Source organism: Haemaphysalis longicornis, unplaced genomic scaffold, assembly GCF_048455015.1.
Source record: "Haemaphysalis longicornis isolate Haplotype H1 unplaced genomic scaffold, Haemaphysalis longicornis Haplotype H1 scaffold_7, whole genome shotgun sequence".
In the NCBI taxonomy this organism is placed as follows: Eukaryota; Metazoa; Arthropoda; class Arachnida; order Ixodida; family Ixodidae; genus Haemaphysalis; species Haemaphysalis longicornis.
Genome location: NW_027526422.1, coordinates 51,602,542 through 51,621,493, shown reverse-complemented (window position 1 = coordinate 51,621,493; position 18,952 = coordinate 51,602,542). Strand labels below are relative to the sequence as shown.

The 18,952-nt window shown below is 50.6% G+C and overlaps 1 protein-coding gene across 1 annotated transcript in view; it reads left to right on the top strand.

Moving 5' to 3' along the window:
- Rim2 (replication in mitochondria 2) overlaps positions 1–18,952 on the top strand; it is a 46,932-nt gene that overhangs the window by 1,443 nt on the left and 26,537 nt on the right. Inside the window, exons 2-6 of the mRNA XM_077677280.1 lie at positions 1,802–2,068; positions 3,495–3,572; positions 3,758–3,858; positions 4,183–4,249; positions 4,710–4,990. Of these exons, the coding sequence (XP_077533406.1) occupies positions 1,802–2,068; positions 3,495–3,572; positions 3,758–3,858; positions 4,183–4,249; positions 4,710–4,990 (794 nt within the window). The remainder of the gene's footprint in view (positions 1–1,801; positions 2,069–3,494; positions 3,573–3,757; positions 3,859–4,182; positions 4,250–4,709; positions 4,991–18,952) is intronic.

Below are 18,952 nucleotides of genomic sequence, written 5' to 3'. Positions count from 1 at the left end.
CGCAGCGCTCGTGAGCGAGAATCGCTGGCCACGGTGCAAGATGCGCGACGTTCTTGCAAATTACGCAAGCGCTGCTATCCGCAGCTTGACGTTCGCGAGCCCCACGGAGTGATTGTTCCTGTTTTATTATTGGCGGTAACAGTAACACCGGAACTCTATTTTTTTTTTTTTTTTTTGCCCGTTTTGATTTGTCTGAGGCTATTCGGGATACGCTGTGAAATCTGATGCCGCAGTCGATCGCGCAACGTTTAAGGTCGCGAGCGTCTGTGGCGTCCTTCGTCGCTCCTAGAATCTCGGCCCTATCGTTTGTTGAAGACAGGCGACAAGTACTGCAAGTCATGCGGGTCGCTGCGTTTAGTGCCCGTTGCCGTTCTAGCTGGTCGCACCGAAAAGCAGCCGGAGCATTTGCATAGATAGGCTGCCGAAAGGAAAACGGTGCTCATTAAACAAGCTGTGACGCCGTCTGCAAGTCCTTGATGGCCTCAAAAGAACGGCTGGTTTACCGCCGCAAACTTCCTCTTGTTAGCCATACCCGCTGCTTTATTCTGGCGTAATCCCCGAAGCTTCGGTGGAGTCTGCACGCTACGTGCGCGCAATTTCCTACAAAAGTAATAATGACTGTGCCGCGGCTATACTACAATTTCATTAAGTTTATGTGTTGACATTCCAAGAGAGACGGCTGCATAAAAACAGCGCGCAGCACACACAGCCACTTCTACAAATCGCAAGTTCCGTTGGCGTAAGGGAAGAGCTTGAAATGTACTTTTGCATTACGGAACAACGAAGATTTTTCGCTTGCGTGCATTCGATGACGACAAAAAACGTGAAAATTGTTTTGTTCTCTTAGCGGCAAAGATCAGCAACTTCTACCAAATATTAAATATTCTACCAGGACAGACATGTAAGAGAAATGGTGACAAGCAAGGAAAAGGCGCAATGTCGTCATCATCGCATTGTCAGCCTACTCGGGTCCACTGCGGAACAAAGGCCTTTCCTATTGACCTCCAACCGCTCCTGTCCTGCACTGCTCGAGTCGACAGTTTACCTTTAAATTTCTCTGTTTCCATCCCTCCATTCCATTCCATCCCTAGACCCATCTCTTGGTATTCACTTTGTTACCCTAATTGTCGAACGGTTGCCGGTTCTCTTACTACATGGCCAGCCCAAGTCAATTTCTTTTTCTTTATTTGAACTATGATATCGTCTACTCGAGTTTGTTCCCTGATCCATGGAGCTTGTTTACTGTTGCTGAGTGTTAGTTACTCCTATCATTATTCGCTCCATGGCTCGTTGAGCGGACTCAAGTTTGCTTTCAAGTTGTTTCGTAAGGCGCCAAGTTTCTGCTCCTTATGTCATCACTGGCAGGACGCATTGGTTGTATATTGTCCTTTTGAGTGATAGAGGTAGCTTACTTTTCATTATTCGGGAGTGCCAGGTTGTGCCTCTGAGCATAATCTAAATCCTCTTTTTCTTTCTGTATTTGAAATGCAGCCACCATGTTCAATAGCACCAATAATTTATCCAGATATCGAAGTGGCTATGTAACAATAGCCTTCTTTGGGACAAAAACTGCATCGAACTAGTGACGAATATGTTGAAAATTACTAAGTCCACAAACGCTTGGTGCCTGAATTTTCTATAAACACCTGCACCTGTATTCAAAAACATCCAGATGCGTTGCACATTTGTCCTGCTAATTTGTTTACTGGCCATGCATTTGATACAGGGTAGGGCTATTGGCCAATTTTGACCTGGAATCCTGTGTGCTCGCTGCAAGAAACATTTCTTCTTTGTTGTGCAGGCTGGGTGGAACAGCTGGTGCCATTGCGACCTGTCCGTTGGAAGTCGTGAAGACACGCCTCCAGTCGTCCGTCGCCAACTTCCACTTTGTGTCAGGACCCGGCAACTCGCCGGCAACCGTCCAGGCCATCGCTGACCGCCTGGGCCTCAATGCGTGCGCATGCGACCCTACTCCAACGGGGGGCAGCGGGGGCTTCTCCACCTCTGTGATCAACACCAACAGCACCACCGCACGGGCACCCTCCATAGGAATATGGCGCTGCCTCAAGTGAGTTCCACATGTTGTTTTTACTCCCAACGAGGGGGGAAATAAGGGGTTCCGGGGCCACAGGAACACGCCGCACATCACTGCACGCTGTCAAAAATTCCAGCAGTGTCACTGTGGAGGTTCGACTGGAGAAACTTATTTCCTGTCATTGGAGCCGCTTAATGAGAGTACAGATTTTTGCAGTTCTAGAGACAGCCTTTGCCTTTGCGTTTTTAGGCGAGATCGTTGTTTTTCTTTTAGTCGTTTTGAAGCTGGGAACACCCGGACTTTTTTAAAGGTGCTGAATTGTCTGTACTTACCTGCAGAATGCAGGGTACATACAGAGTTGTCTGACCTCGTTTCAGCATGGTTGTGTAATTGTATTCTTGCAGAAGCTGCGCAATTTGTTTGTGCTGCGAGTCTGCATCTTCAGCTGTGTTGGGCTGTGTCACCTGGCAAAGGGCCACACTAATTGCTTCTATGTTAACGCGCTTGTTACGAACTGTCGTTGTTTACCCTACCACCCTTACTGCTTTAAAAAGAGTGTGTACTAAATTCAAGCACAAATAGCTCTTTCTGCGAACTTATGGTCCCGGTTTAATTTGTGTCAGTTTTTTTGGCCACTGCCATATCAGCGAGCTGCGCATAATATGACGTAACTTTAGTGCGGAAGGTAGTTAGTGAGTCGCATGCAATATGTTTTCGTCATTATACAGCTTGGCTGAGGGAAGCTTGCGTTACAAGTGATGTCAGTGTTATTCTAACAAAGCAAAGTGAAACTCATTTTGTTTATTATTGAGTCATATGGCAACCAATGCTACACAGGTGATGAGGCGCGGCATAGTGGAGGACTCCGGAACAGTATTGACCATCTGTGGATCATTAGCGTGCACCGAAATCCCAAACACGCGGGCAGTTTTGGTTTCCACCTCACCAGAAAAGTGGCCGCTGCACCTGTAAATGAACCGGCGTCCTTGGGCTCAACAGCGCAACGCCTTAGCCAGTGAGCCACCGCAGAGGGTGTTGTACTCTAAGTACAAATGCATCTCTGTAATCAATAATGCCAGCGTTTTTTGCGAACACTTTTGTAGGGTACCAACTGTGTGCCGTGTGAAGATCATTGCCCCCACTGTGATGGAGGCTATGAGTGATTCAAATTAAAGTAGTTTTCAAAAAATTAACGTCCAAAGCATTGGTTTCTACTTGACACATGTGGACACTTTTAACTTCGCCGGAGACCTTTTTGCCACCATGTTGGCAGCCTTTCTGAGTCATTTTTTGTGTGACTGTGGAACTGACCTGTGTGTCACTTGCTTTGCCACCGGCCACGCACTCGCACGCGCACCCTGCGCGCAGGTGTGACGGCTGCTTCACGAAAAGTCTAACACTTTTTTTTCTCCCCCTCTCTCTCTCTTTCTCTCTCTGTCTCATCCCCAACTCAACCCAGGCAAATAGTCGAGATGGAAGGCACCAAAGCTCTTTTCAAGGGTCTCGGGCCTAACCTGGTCGGGGTGGCGCCATCGAGGTACATCATTTTTTCTTCTGACAGCCGCCGCTGCTCGGCCGCTGACCGGGGCATGCGCGAGGGCGCGGCGCTCCTTCCTTCCTCCTCCTCCCGCTTTTTCTCTCTTCCATTTCTTTCCTCCCCCCCGTACTCCGTCTTCCAGCGGACTCCGACTCACACGGTTCTTCCATGTTTTGCCACACCAGGGCCATCTACTTCTGTACATACTCCAACTCCAAGAGCATCTTCAACGAGCTTCTCCCTTCGGATACTCCCATTGTACATATCTGTTCTGCAGCCAGCGCTGGTAAGACCCCACCCCGCCAGATTTGGGTGTTGCATAGTTTAGTAGCTCTTGTTTTTTTTTGGTTCCTCCTTTACCATTATTGACGTTTATTCCTTCCCCTTTTTGTCCCCATCTCGCCCCGCACCACTGCTGTGGCCTGCCTGTGTTTGTTCTTCGCCAATGTGGCCCCGTGCAGCGAAGGACTTGTGCGTGCGAGTGCTTGGCGCTTGTTTTGGGCGGGGGCCGGCCGGCAGCTTGATGCTGGCCGTATCACCGTTTGTGCACTTGCTGCTGTGGAAGGGCGCATAGCTCCATGAGGTGTGTCTGTGTCTGCTGTCGTTTCAGGCTTCATGTCCTGCACGGCCACCAATCCCATTTGGTTCGTGAAGACGAGGCTCCAACTTGATCAAAGGTGAGGCATTCAACGCATCCTGCAGGTTCTGGGGCGCCAGAAACTATTTCTGCACTCTTTAAGCAAGACTTTGTGGTCCAGTCCTAGTGTGTTCGTAGCTTCAGTGCCACGGAAATATTCGCTCCCTACTTTTTTGTTGTGAAAGTGTCTGGTTCTTCCTTTTTTTTTCCTTTCCTGCCAATTTTTGCACAATTACACTGTCTAGCTACTAAGCGCACCTACAAAGGCATCATATACATCACGGCAGCCCGTTTGTAGTTCTGGTCTTCATAGAGCTTTAAAGACAGCTTCTGGATATTGGTGTGCATAGTTCACTAAGCATGAAATGAAGTGGCTGCCGCTAGCAAGGCTTCATTTAACGATTTGGTTGCTTGGAGACTTGCAGATTCCCTCCTGTGCCCAGTAAGCAATGCACTCACGTTGTTTTTCCCCCCTTCCCCCACTTTTTTGTTTTGTGCAGGATGTATGGCAGCATCTCTGCCCTGCAGTGCATTCGCGACATCTACCAGAGGCACGGCCTGGTGGGCTTCTACAAGGGCATCACGGCGTCCTACTTTGGCATCTCGGAGACCATCATTCATTTTGTCATCTACGAGTTCATCAAGGCTCAACTGCGACAGCGCAAGGAGTCCTCGAGGGACTCGTACAACCCCGACGTCAAGTCCACCCGGGACTTTGTACAGTTCATGGCGGCCGGTGCCGTCTCCAAGACCTGTGCCTCCACCCTCGCCTACCCTCATGGTGAGCCTGCCGTGCCTGTTTGGCGCAATGCATTGCCAGTTTCCAAACAGTACTAGCAAGGATGTGCGGTCTTTCCCAGGCTTGCATAGATGAAAGCCATTGCTAACTTACCCAGTTTTGGTTATGGCACAGTTATGGCTGTGCGCCATTTGACTCGGTGTGTACCCCAGGGCTTTCCTGTGGGCCCAACACTTGTCTTTATTGATGCAGACTTGCTAGCCTGCTTCCTAAGGAACCTTTTTTCTATCTATTGGAGACGTATACGAAAAAAAAATTGGGGCTGCTGTTAAAACTCATTGCGTTAGCCCTTGCTCAATTTAATGTTGTCACTAGATCGAAACTAGAAACTTTGCCTAATTCAAAAACTGCCAAGTTTAGCTTAGAGCAGTTCCTCAGGGTGTTTAGTTTAAACAAGCTGAAGATTTCTCCTGGCAGATGCATTCAGTGCATTATTTAATAACACTGTTAAGGAGCAGCCAGTCTTCATTTTCATGCGCAGTAAGGGCATTACAGAATGGAAGCTAGATCGCAGATTCCCTAGAGCTGTTGTCGTTGCCATGCCTGTCCCTTCTTTCAGCTTTGCATAAGCCGGACTTCAGCACCACTTGCGTCGGTCCTTGCCTCCTTGAGTGCCTCGTTCACTGTGTGGAGCAATGCTCCTCTGCGCAAACTGCACGGCCGGTAAACAGAATCGCCTAGATTAGGGCACAATCTCGGCACGGATAGGGCAGCTGGCCGGTCCCACTGTCTGGCCTGATTTGCGGCGCCAGTATGCATGCACGCCACGTGCCTGCATTGGTTTCTTCACGCAAGTGGCGCTAGAAGTATCAGCGACGATAGGAGCGGGGGCATTTTCTGTCCCTTTTTTGTTAGACAGCGGCGCGTATATATCGGGAAGTGCCAGGAATACATTTCGCAGGCCTACAATGCCCTACAAGGGGTCCGTATCTCGGACAGGCCCTTGTCGGCCTTATCGCGTTACAGCAGCGCCCGCTTTGAGAGTTGGACTTAGTTAAGCCGCCCTGTTTGCAGCCCTCTTCGCCGATACAACGTCGGCCCTGCTCTAGCTTTACGGTATCATTGCGCCGCCACAAACGATGTTGCAGCGTTCAATCGCGGTCGTCGCGCTCTCCGCCGTGCGGGCTCGTATTTGTCGAGGAGGAAAAAAACGCCAGGCAAACAAACTGTGAGGAGGATTGAAGGAGGCTGCAGCGGTTATCGCGGCGCCGATTAGAAGAGCACGCCCAGGGCTGCGGGGCTGCGAGAGCGCGTGCTTTTGTTTTCGTCGTGACGGCGTCCCGAAGGTGCACGTGGAAGGCGGGTACTGGCGTGACACCGTTTAGGAGGCGTCATTTGCGCGCTCGCGATATCGCCGCCGACCGTTTTTATTTTCACTCGTCATGGTGCGATGCCTATTAGCTGCCCCCAACCCTCGTGACCGCATGTTGTCGTTTTCCCCAACCCTCGTGACCGCATGTTGTCGTTTCGCGAGATAAGACGCCCGGGTGTGTTATTCCGGGATTGCCAGCGTCCAGTGCACTCTGGGGCTCTAAGGTATCGTTGGCACAGAAACTGAGATAACGTTGCCTAAGCTTAATTACTCGTCAGAGCCCGCGTTCTTCTTTCCCCGTGCTGCAAAAACGGATCTCAATGGAACGGTTTCCGTGAAAAGTCGTTCCTGGAGCGAGTTCTGTGGTGTAGGAAAACGGATTTTCAGTACGAGTTTAACTGAACACCTTACGTCGGGGTCCGTTTTTGTATCATGGACAGAGGCGGCCTAACCGGTGGCTTGGCCCGTTCTATTTTCTCGCCGTACGAAACAAAAGAACGTGCCCCATCGGGAGGGGTTTCCGTTATTCTGAAAACTGGTTTACCTTACGGAACCCGTCCCGTTGGAGTCTGTTTTTGCAGCACTGGGAGAGAAGGAAAGGGCTTTAGGACTCACTCACGTGCCGCCAGTGTCCCTCCTGCCGGCTAGGAGCCCGCATTTGACTCCAGGGAAAGCAAATTATGTCGAAATTTCGCCTCGCTCGTTGCCACTTCATCTCTCTTGTTCTTCTATTGTTTTTATCAATAACAATAATATTTACAACCGTGCGCGCTCATCTCATTCGAGTTATACTCTGTCCCGGCGTTCTCTAAGGTCGTCGCGTCAGGGTACGAGTCATCTGCTGATTATAAGTTGAATGCCTACCACCAAGGCGGCGGTAAAGTTTGCATGAATGGAGCTGCAGGAGCCCGTGGCCGGGGCGCGTTTGGAAAAGTCGGCACGCCGCGACGCGTCCCACGCTGGCGCCAACAAACGCAACTTGTGGCGCTGATAAAAAGGGCTGTGGTCAAGCAAGCGAGCGGGGGTTGCGTTCATCGCGCGCTATCGCGCAATGCTCGAGGTCTGTGTGCATGCGAGCGCGCGCTCACCCAACTGTCAACACCCCCTCCGCTTTTTATTTAAGGGCCGAGAGATAAAGGGGGATGCGAGGCGGCGCAGTTCCGCAAACGCGCGCGCGCACGTGATAATTGCATTGATGTAGACCCGCGCGATAAGCGTAGGAGGATGACTACTCTCTTCGGACGCTCTCGCTAGCTCCGGTTTCGTGGCGCCAAGCCGGCGCGTTCGTTCTCTCCACCACGCGCGTCTTTTCCGGATTCGCTCCTCTTTCACGCAGAGGTATCCGACCTCGCCCTCTCGACGTGAACGGCGCCGTGTGTTTCGTGACCGGTCGACACTCCTCTCCCTCTTTATCTCGAGGGCTATTTTTCCGGCCACAATCGCGGCGAAAGAAAGAGCTCTCGGTAACAGTTTGATGCGCGTGATCTCCCTCCTTCCGCCGTTATCTACACTCGCGCTATGCAAATCTCTGACCCTTCACTTATCTCGCCCTCATGAGTGGGGGCTTCTTGCTCTGCCTGGAAATCTATCCCGTATCTCGCTCGTATTACACCAGAGGTCAAAAGTTGATGGGACATGGTTTCGACTTTCAACGTCAATTTCTCTCTTCTCCGGGGGCTCATCTCTTAATTTAGATTATTCAACTCTGTCGGTCGTTGCGCGCTGCTTTGAATGTTACTGCCCTCCCCCTCCCCTTCTTATTCCTGTTGCCTCCTACATTCGCTCTGTACTGGGCGTTACCCGCCGCAGTGTCTCAGTGACTATGGCGTTGTGCTGCTGAGCCCAAGGACGCGGGTTCGATTCCCGGCCGCGGCGGCCTATTTTCTGATGGAGGCGAAAATCAAAAACGTCCGTGTGTTCGAAATTTCGGCGCACGTTAAAGATCCCCAGGCGGCCAGAATTAGTCCGTTAGTGTTTAAAAATTTTTGAACTAATTTTTACCAAACGGCAGCACTCGGCGGTTTTATTAGGCACCTTACAATGTCGCAGTGGGACGATATCCACCGTTTTGATTCAGTGTATCTTTGCTCATTACTGTCCAGCTATCCAAAAAATACACATACGGTGGTATGTGTAAGAGGATGTAGACGCCCTTACCTCTTTTACCGCCTTCCCCGTCCCTCACGAGACGGGGAAGGCGGTAACCCCTTCTGAATAAAGAATAATAATAATAATTCGTCCACCTGTCCATTCACGACAGCAAGGTCCTCCCTTGCCGCCCGTAGCTGTCGGTTCGGGATCCCTTGGGACTCAGCAGTAACCAGGGTGTGACCATAAAAAAAAAAATGCGGAAACGTTCTGCATTTCATCCTGCCCCAAGTTACGTAATGCACCACAATGAGAGAGAGGGGTGGGGGGGGGGGGGGGAGAAAATGGCCACAATCCTTCCGCAGTGACATATGTCGTCCTCGCGTCAAGTGGCTGGACCGAGCTTTCATCCCGTACTATAGTCGGATTTGCAGAAATAGGACACTGGCACCAGTTTCTCGGAAGCGCGCCGACGCGGTTAGCGTTGATGACGCTTCAAACGTTAATTTGCGGCGCTTTCTTTTGTACCGTTTGCAATGAAACTGATTGCAGTGGTCGAGTTCTGTGTGTCGAAGTATATTATCGCGCGGTCATCGGAAACGTTCACCAGCCACTGAGGCAGCGCGGGCAACGTGGGACGAAGAGGACGCCTTCGAAAAAACGCCTCATTGCCTGTTTTACCTTCGGGTCTGGGGAACCGGTGACCGTGGAGGTCGGGGTGCCCCCCCCCCCGCCACTTTCTCCCGCGCACTGGTCACCTTCGTGCCTGATGGCTTGCTCTCGCGCTCCTTGCGCATGCGTGCGTGACACGATGGCGGCGCGTGCGCATGCGTGCTCCCCGTCACGTAGGCCCTCCTCCTTCGTCCTTCCCCGTCCGTTGCTGTTTGGTTCGTTGACCCACTTTTGTTGTGATCGCGGCGCGGCGTCCACCGTTCTGTGAATATGTGCGCCGTGTAATAAGCGAGGCTTGGCAGCGCGCCGTGGCGTGTCATTGGATGGAGAGGGCGAAGGACGGAGCTCGCTTTGTTGTGCTCTGTTCGTGGGCAGTTCGCTGACGACGTGCACGTCGCGGGTGTTTACCACCTCCGCTCCCAGCGTCGGATCGATGAGAGCAGTCACGCGGGCTTTTCAAAATGCGTAAGCGTGTTTTAGCCGCTCTTCCACCCCTAAATTTGTCGGTCAGTTACGCGTGACATTATGCGCTCCATGGGTATAACGGACCGTGTGAGGTACTTATAATAAGACTTTTTTCATGTAATGGGAGCCCAGCGCTTACATATTATGTGCGGGTCTAGTCGGGGCGTATTATTTGTCGAACACCGGCAAGTTTTTATGTGCGTCGCTTTCTAACCTAGATTTTAGTTGAAGGCGTTTTTGCTGTAGCGGAGATGCTACCGCCCCAATAACGCTTGAAGGGAACCACCGAATTGTCCAGCATTCAAATTTCAGTGACGTAACTCTAGTAGTATTCGTCTATTTTTCCTACTCTTCGAGAAGCTGTTCGACGCGTTGTTGTTGGGCAAACTGCGTACGTGGTTTGGTTCCGCAAACTGAGTGCCGCTTCCGCCGCGTCTCCGAATGCCCGAGGCTGCGAAGTACTTCTCTTGGTCGTTTGCCTTCCGGTCCTGAGCTTCCGCCACCAGGGCTGCGCCGACACATTGTAGCGATAGCAAGGTCTCCCGGCTGGCTGGAGGCCCCTCCCTTCTCTCCCTATTTGTGCGTGCCGTTGGCAGCAGTCTCGGTCGCACTTTCGTTCATATATCGGAACGGTCTTTTTGCGGTAGCCTAGTGGCCCATGGAGTGGAAGAAACGGCGTTGGCGGCGAGAAAATTTCTATTGTCTGCGACGCGTCATGTGGCTTCAAGCACGCGTCATGCCTCGGAAGTAAATGTAAAGCAAAGGAAAAGAAGCGCGCGACGGCTTTATTTTCGCTAAGGGCCCAGCCGAACTGCTAGCGTCGCATCGGGGGAAGAGACGCGGGTATGTGTCGTCGGCCCGACGTTAGGCCTAGCGTAACGCCTAACGTAACTCTCAGGGGGTAAAAGGGCACGTTGTATCAACGGCCGCTTCTGCGTATTTTCCACGTTCCATGGCTCCTTCGACGTCCACTGCTGGTTGCGGCGGCTGCTGCAACCGAACGTGTTTGATCAAGCTGCATTCGAATCTAACACCGCGCGGCACACTTACGTTTTCGAATCCTCGCACAAGAGCAGCAACAGCTGTCTGTAACCCGTAAGGTGCAGCGCCTTGCGCTGGCACAAAAATGCGCAATTGGCGAAGTTAACACATTTAATCGTTGTAATATTGTAAATGTTGATGATTGGTGGCTTTACAGTCTGCAAGGAACAGTTTAAACAATAGATGATCCGAGAGAGAACCCTTCTCGTCAGGTCCGCATGAAAAGTTAGTGCATACTTTTTTAGCCTTACGGGTGTCTCTGCAGAGAGAACCATCTGTGGGGCTGCTGGGTTAAAAGTGACGTCTTACTGGTTGATGCAATAGTTGTATATTAGTAACATTATGCGGTTGGTGACATCGCCGCGTCAGGGTTGGGACAGGGGGGGGGGGGAGGGGAGGGGGGGGGGAGAGTGGAAAAAAAAACAGTTGCGTCTGCGCAAAATCCCAAGTTAATAAGATTTCTTTGAAAAAGTCAGTTGAGTCTAGATACGCACCTTTAGTGCCAGCAAGGGCACGCGAGGTTTGTGAACCGGAGGAGCGGCGTAAGAATTCTTACGCATTAGTAGATAGTCCTCGGGATTTCTGTGCACTTTTTTTTTTCACTCCATTCAACTGGATTTGGGGGATTATTCAGATTGATATTCCCGAAGTCTGTTTTGACAACGAGAAGGCTAGCCTTGTACAGTACTCGGAGCGCCACCACGAACAGTCGAGAGCAATTCACGGTGTATTTTTGCGACGTTAGACCGAGGAAATGCGCTTATTGATTGTTCGGGAACAGAACTTCGTCAGTTACAAAAGAAAAAAGAAAGCTGTAATACCTAAATATGCCAACCAACTCCCAGTGCAAGAAATTCAACGTGCGTGTTGTTTTCGTAAGAAGACGGCGGTTTAAAAAAATTTATCACAAAGAATAGATCTGTAGTTTAGTCAGGGCTTCATACAATTCCGAGAGCTCTCGCATTTTAATAAAGCGGTGTTCGCTGCCGTTTTGTGTACACAGTATCACTTCGCCGCCCTTCGGTAGTCTAGTCGTTTCTGCGGGCCTCCCATTCCGCCCAGACGGTTAGGCGGCAGCTGAAACGTGCTTTGAATGGCTTAAATTGTAACGGAGCTCCGTTACAACGAGTGGTCGGGAAGCTCGTTAACAGCACCAACAGCTTTCACGTTTTGGGTCCCCCTTTAGTGGAAGCTTATGATGACCTCTTGCTCTTTTTTTTTACCGCAGCAGGTGTTGCGCGCAGCTGGAGTTGTAGCGAATTGGACGTTGACGGAGCAGGATTGCTCTCCTTCCTCTCCTGTGTCCGATATATATATATATATATATATATATATATATATATATATATATATATATATATATATATATATATATATATAATATGTGTGTGTGCGTGTGGCTGGTGGCTGGTAGCGCACCGCACGCGTTATGCGAAGGTCGTGGGTTCGATTATCGCTTCCCATCGCGACGGATTGTTTCTCGACTTTGATTTCTTTATTCCTGTATCATAAAAAAATAATGACAATCACCTCACTCGGCGCTATAAAGCACCTTCAAGTAGCCGAATAGCACTGGCAATACGGACTGCATCTTTGATATATGTGTCAAAGATGCAGTCCGTATTGCCAGTGAGTGCTATTATAATGTCGCGAGAAGGGCTGTCTTAGGCTGCCGTAAAAAATAGTAAAAAATGGGTATAGCTTCTAACAAAACTGTTTATTGGTCGACGTTTCGGTCGGACAGCCCTTCTGGCAATCTATATATATATATATATATATATATATATATATATATATATATATATATATATATATATATATATATATATATATATATATATATATTGTGAAACTTCGTTAAACTGAACCTGACGCGGACGCTAAGAAAGTACGTACTAACCGGCACTACGGTTTACCCGAATGCATTAGGTTAAAAGGAGACGAGTTGGGGATTACGCTTAAATAAAAAAACTACGGCTTATGCGGGTACGGTTTAATAATTCTACTGCAATGTGTGTGTGTGTGGGGGGGGGGGGGGGGGGTGTAGGTCTTTGTTGCGTGATTCAAGGGCGCGAAAGTGGACGAGGAGGACGTTAAACAGGTGCGCTTGACGCTTGATCGTTTCAATTCTCATCTATTTCCGTTTTTGAACGAGCCAGAAAGCGGAAGGGGATCATCGAGGCGCATACCGTTTGCCTATCACGCGGTCTCCTGGTGTTTGTGTCGGCCGCGCCGGGCGTTTGTTTTTCCGCCCTTGGCGTCGTCCTTCGCAGGGACTGGGTCGGTGTACGCGGCGCGCACGCGTTCGGCCCGCCTGCCTGCCTGCGTGCTCGGGGAAAGCTGTTTCCTTTCCCGTACGCCCTTGAGAGCGTCGCCGGCGCGGCGGGGTGAGCGAACGGTATTGGGCACGGCCATCCTGCGCTGTGCGGTAAGCGCCCAATATGGGCACGATCGAGCAGCAACAGTTGCCGTTTGTAGCGGCGCCAAGCTAGGTAGGCGAAATGTTACGCGGGTTCAGTTCCTGGCCTTTTGTGTTACAGACTCTTAAAGGGGCCCTGCAACACTTCCGATAAACGCTTTCACTCTTTCCTTCGCGTCTGGAAGCACTGCGAAAGCTACACTTATCGCCAGCACGGAGCGGCACTGCGTGATTGGCTCGTCGCACCAGATACGCCTTCCGTTTCTGCTTTGCATTTGTCGCTTTATTTTTAAAGTTGCTATCGAAAAGAGTTCATTGCTGCAACTGAAGGAAAACCGGCCAACAGCTGCTACATGGTCTCAGTGACTTAATTCGGGCCGTCGAAGAACCTCAAGACCGGGAAAGAGAGAAAAATCTTTTGAGCGAGTTTCCAAGTTATCTGATGAGAAGCAGTAATTTTTAGCTGAGGTACTTTGCGAGCCCCTAATTTAAGTACAAGGCTGGGTTGTGTGACTAAGGTTTGCGAGCATTTAAGATTTCAAAAAAAGTTGAACAAAGTGTTGCAGGCTCCCTTTAAAGGGGCCCTAACAATTTTTTTTTTTTCAACTTTTGTCGAAATCTGATGTTTGGAGGGCGTAGCCAACCAACGCATCCAGTACTTAGATTGGGGTGTTGCAAAGTACCTCAGACAAAAATTAGTGCTCTATGCTCATCAGGTGACTTAGATACTTCGTCAAAATATTTCACGCGGACGCTTTTCTGGTGGAGGCGAAAAGCAAAAACGCCCCTGTGTACGAGATTTCGGCGCACGTTAAAGATCCCCAGGTGGTCAAAATTAATCCGGAGCCCTAGACTACGGCGCGCCTCATCGCCTGCGTTGTGTCGGTGCGTTAAACCCTACAATCAGTTATCTGATGTTTGTCGGGCAGTAGTATAGCGGTAGAGCTGTAAAAATTGTTTCAGGGTCCCTTTAGAGACACCCGGTGGCCTAGATTAGTCCGTCGCCGACCACTACGTGCGGGTGGTACACGTCGTAACCCGTGATTTTGTTGGACGCATTTAAAACTCGAGTGGATTCAATTGCGAGGTGTCGTTTCCTGGTTGTGAGAGTGCGGGTTCGTTCAAGCGGAACCTAAACATGTGTCGACGGCTGTGCAATTGAAAATGTTGTTGACGCCGAACGGAAAAAAAGCGAACAATGGTGCGCGTGACCGTTCGCGCTGTTGTTGCTCGGTGGTGCAGCACACGCGTCGCAATTGTGGCCAGGAGGGTCCCGTAATCGCGCGTGTATTACGATGTCGGCGTTCTGCTGCCCCGTCGCCGGTGTTGGCGCAGCTCTTCCTCTTCGGTCATTTCTTAGATTCGTTGCGGCAGCACGATGCCCTTGTAGATCTCGTGTTGGCTGATGTAGTTTTCATGTATGCCGGTGGAGATCTCTTGTTGGCAGGTGTAGTTCTCACGTAGGCCAGTGTCGCAGTTGCTAAGTGCGCGCTACAAGAATAACTGTATGCTTGGCCAATTCGTACCGCCGGTCGTCGCGAAGTAGTTGACGTCTTCCTGGCGGTAGGTGGAAACTTTATCATTGTAATACAGACGGGAGGCAGTTATAGATGAGGCTCGTTTCAACCGACAATGACGCAAAAAAAAAAAGTTTTGGCGTGTTGCTTTTTTTTTTTATGCCACGTACGTTCGTTTTACGAAGGCGGTCTGCCAAAAGTTTTCATGTTTTCCCACGTTTGACTTGCAAGGAGTCGTTGCGGATTATTTTTCCATCGGTAACTTCGCGCCAAGTGTCCAGGGTGTCTGCAATTGAGATCAGTGAGCCTTCTGAAGTTCTCTTGTCGCCTCCAGCTTTCCCGCGTCGCTGCGTAAATGCTCCCATTTAAAGACCATTGTGCCGCGGGTGGCGTTATTCGTACTGCACACTGGTCGGATGTACTTTGCTTTATTCACCCGTGCTTTCTTCCTCTAGAAGCTTTTTTCTGACACCCATACAGAGAGGTCTTGACGTTTGGACAGCCCACAACAAAAAGGAGTGCCCCTCCTCCTGTGTTGTGTTTCTGTTTCCGTCCTCGAGGACGTTGGACTTGGCTTGCATGCGCAGCTCTTCCTCGGGTCTTTCCCTCTCGCTCTCATCCTCCCGTTTCTTTCGGCTGACTAATCAGCAGGGCGCGTGCCCTGGGTATAGTGCCCAGAGGCACTATACCCTGGGCATCTCCGCGTAGTGCGACCAGGCGCCTTCCCTGGTCGCCACTTATAGGTAGGCGTCAATCACTCGGCGCCCTCTCCTCCCCCGCTGGTTGCATCCGCAGTCTTTCCCAAGTGCACCGCACTCTCGCTGTATTTCGTGGTTTTGCGAAACTGAGCTCTCCGGAGCACAGCAGGGGGCCGTCATTCCGCCGTCTGGAAGGCCCAACGCGCCCCAAGCAGTTTACTCTAGAACTTTTTCTTTTTCTTCTTTTTTTTTTCCCCTTCTCGTTGCATTGTTGAAAGTAGGATGCGATGGAGCTGAGGAATCAGCGCGTTACCTCGCAGAAGTGTGGGAAGTGCTGGGGCTTTGCACGGTACGCCGTCTGTCAGCGTTACAGTGCGATTGGAATTTGGAGCACTCCTGTTTGCAAACCTGGCGGTGTTGGCATCCTGCACTGCACAGAGGCCGTTGTGGGAGCACCAATTTCTGTTTGTTTTATCTACCCGCAGTGCACGCTAGGTCTTCAAAAAGCGGAGTGGCAATTTTTTGACCACAACCAGTGCCCGGCGCGCCGTGCCAACGTTTTGGGAGGCCGTATTGAAAGGCGAGCCGAGAAGAAATTAATTGTACAGTGCTCAGCGATTGAAACGCGATACTCGGAGCGCGTGGCTGCCGGTGCTTGTTGCGCCACCGGCGAGCGCTTGTGAAAGCGAGCTGACGCATTGTGGTATACGGTGAGGGTGAGAGCGTTTGTGACGCAGGCTGACTGCATCCGGGAGACAGCCTTTCAGTGTGTGGTTCTTGGCGGCGCCATAGGGGTGCAACATGTCATGGCTTCAAAACGCTGCGCCTGCGTGCCGTGATCGCCACGATAACCCATCGCGATAAATGCGCATTCAACTTCTTCATAACGCGCGCGGTGCCAGCTCGCCCAGCTTCGCGGGGCGCGGCGCGGCACGCAGGCGCAGCGTTTTGAAGCCATGGCATGTAGCACCCCTATGGTGCCGCCAAGAACCGCACACTGAAGGGCGGTCTCCCGGATGCCGTCAGCCTGCGTCACAAACGCTCTCACCCTCACCGTATACCACAATGCGTCAGCTCGCTTTCACAAGCGCTCACCGGTGGCGCAACAAGCACCGGCAGCCACGCGCTCCGAGTATCGCGTTTCAATCGCTGAGCACTGTACAGGATGCAGCTCGTACAGGATCTCGTTTCCCGCTTTTTTTTTTTTTTTCGCCTCTTTGTTTATGTATTTCTAAACCGTCTTGTAGCACCCGCGATGCTGAATGCTTGGAAGGAAAAAAGTCTATCTTCGTTATCTTGTAGTTTTTTTTATCGTTGGCCGGCTCTAAACGGTACAGTCGGAGAGAACGAGAGGGCCGAAGGCGTTTGTCATGCCCGATTTATTTCCAAGTCGCCGCGCCGTCGCGCTATTCCCCGCGTGCCACGCCCGCGGCCTATTTTTAACGCGCTGCGCTTTCTATTTGCGCTCCCGTCGACGTCTCGTCACATCGTCACGCGCGGCAGAACGTCGCCCGGCGCGTTATTGACAGTTGCCCCCTTCCCGGGACTGGAGGAGGGTCCGATGTACATGTGTAACGAGTGCGTGCTGTGACGTATGTTCGCACAGTGAGCGTACATACAACGGTACAGCGGTTGAAAGCAACGGGTGGCATTTCTCTCTGTCGCTGCATCAGGCCGTCGCGCCCAGATGCCGGCTTGCTTCTTGGCACGTGCGCGTCCTGCCTGCTGCTGCGGTTTACGCTGTCGCTGCTTCCGAGCACAACGGTAAAAAGAAAGCAAGAAAAAAAAAACGTCTTTTGTGGATGTTAATGCAACGCGAATGGTTTCATTCATCATTTGACTCTCCCTGTGTGTGTGTGTGTGTGTGTGTGTGTGTGTGTGTGTGTGTGTGTGTGTGTGTGTGTGTGTGTGTGTGTGTGTGCGTGTGCGCGTGCGTGCGTGCGTGCGTGATTGAGAAACTTCCTGTGAAATAGGTGTTGACAGCTTATCAATCCTTACGGTTTCCCGCTGCCCCCCCCCAGAGAGAGATGTAAAGAGAGAGGAGGAGGGTGTTGCTAAGTACGTACTATCGGCGTCAAATGAAACGCGAACTCGAAAATATGAACCTGAACACACAAATAGCGCGATTTATTTCCATGCAAGCCAAATTGACGCGTGAATTAGTTACAAAAACAAAGTTGGGAAAAGTGGATTTTCAAACATGCCAATAGCATGCCATTATATGAACTTTACGAACAGTATTTTTTCAATTTTGCACGTTCTGGTTCGTATTTTCGTGTTCGCGTTTCATTTGACGCCGATAGTACGTGCCCGCTACTGTGCACGTGTCTGCCATGGCGGAATCGTGATTGAGCGCTTGGGGACGGCGCGGAGGCTCGAGCTGTTGCGCATAGGCAGTGCTTGTAGACGTTGAATGTTGTTTGGACGAAATTTAGTTAGATCACGGCGCCTCCGATGGACACTTGGTGGCGTACATGCTGATTTTGGCTGTTCCTCTTATGACGCACGCGCCGCGGAAAGAGATGCGGCAGGCTAGTCGTGTTGTATCTCAATGTTCTTGATAAAAATTCGACTGTTAGCCTACGTTTCCCGACTGTTTTACACAAGGCACGATTTAGACCGGCTACAGGCTCTCGCGATGTTATGTGCGATTAATTGTGCGAGCGTGTGTGGCCGTGCACAGCGAAGTATAAGTAGATCATGGAGTAGGAATGGTAGAAGTAAAACTGCAGTTTCCTAAACCACTTTAATTTTTTCGGAATAAATGCGTGAATTAAGTGACAGTACAAACGTGTGGACTAAGCGGTCCGTCTAATTGGATTTGTCTAGCTTGATATCAAAAGGTCGGCAGCCTTTGCAACGTCCTTTACGTTGTACGTGATGGTTCAGGTGTTGACGAAAAAAAAAAAGAACAGTCAGTTTTCGAATCTGAACTGTTGCGCTGATTCGCAGCTGCTTTCAGAGAGTGCCTGTGCAATTATGGTTTGACGGGGGTGAGTTAGCAGCTTGTGACATTTTGTTCTGGCTTCACGTAGCGGTTCGACGAACTAGTAGTTTCGCCTCGCTTTTGTAGTTCTGTAGTTGCACTGAGAACACGCGACCGACGTGTGCACGAATTAGGTGTGTATGTCACTGGGCTTCGGTTTTTGATAGTCGGGTGCGAGAGGGAGGGGGAGGGAAGCATGCGGGGCGGCTCTCCATCGCGGTTCTTCAAACATAGGTGAGCACGCGCTCTGTTGCACGATCTGGGATGTCCGTGATAGAAAAATGTCGCACGTCACTCGGGACAGCACACGTCGGGTGAGAGTTCAACGCTCAAATAAAATTTAGTTCGAACGTACAGGTGGCAGTGTAGCTAATCATTCCTTAGTCATGCTCTCACGTCGGTCATCACCACGCATTGCCATCTGTATCCGCGACCTTTCGCGTCACCTGCGGTCGATGTGATGGGAATGTGTGACGTCAGAAGAAAGAGAGAAACGTCTGTGTTTTTTTTCTTGCCACTGGGGTTGGGACGCACTCCCCTTCCCGCTTTTGCGTTTTTATCCTCTCGACGTATGACGAAAGGAAATTCATTATTTGCACAGCTCTTGGCTACTCGGGTCCCGTACTACTTTAAGATTCGAAAATTAAAGGCTGGCCAAGCCAAACAACGTTTGTCCTGCTTAAATTTGTGACGTCATAGGTTTCATCGCATACGTTGAGTGAAACCGGCTTCGAATTTGTTTCACG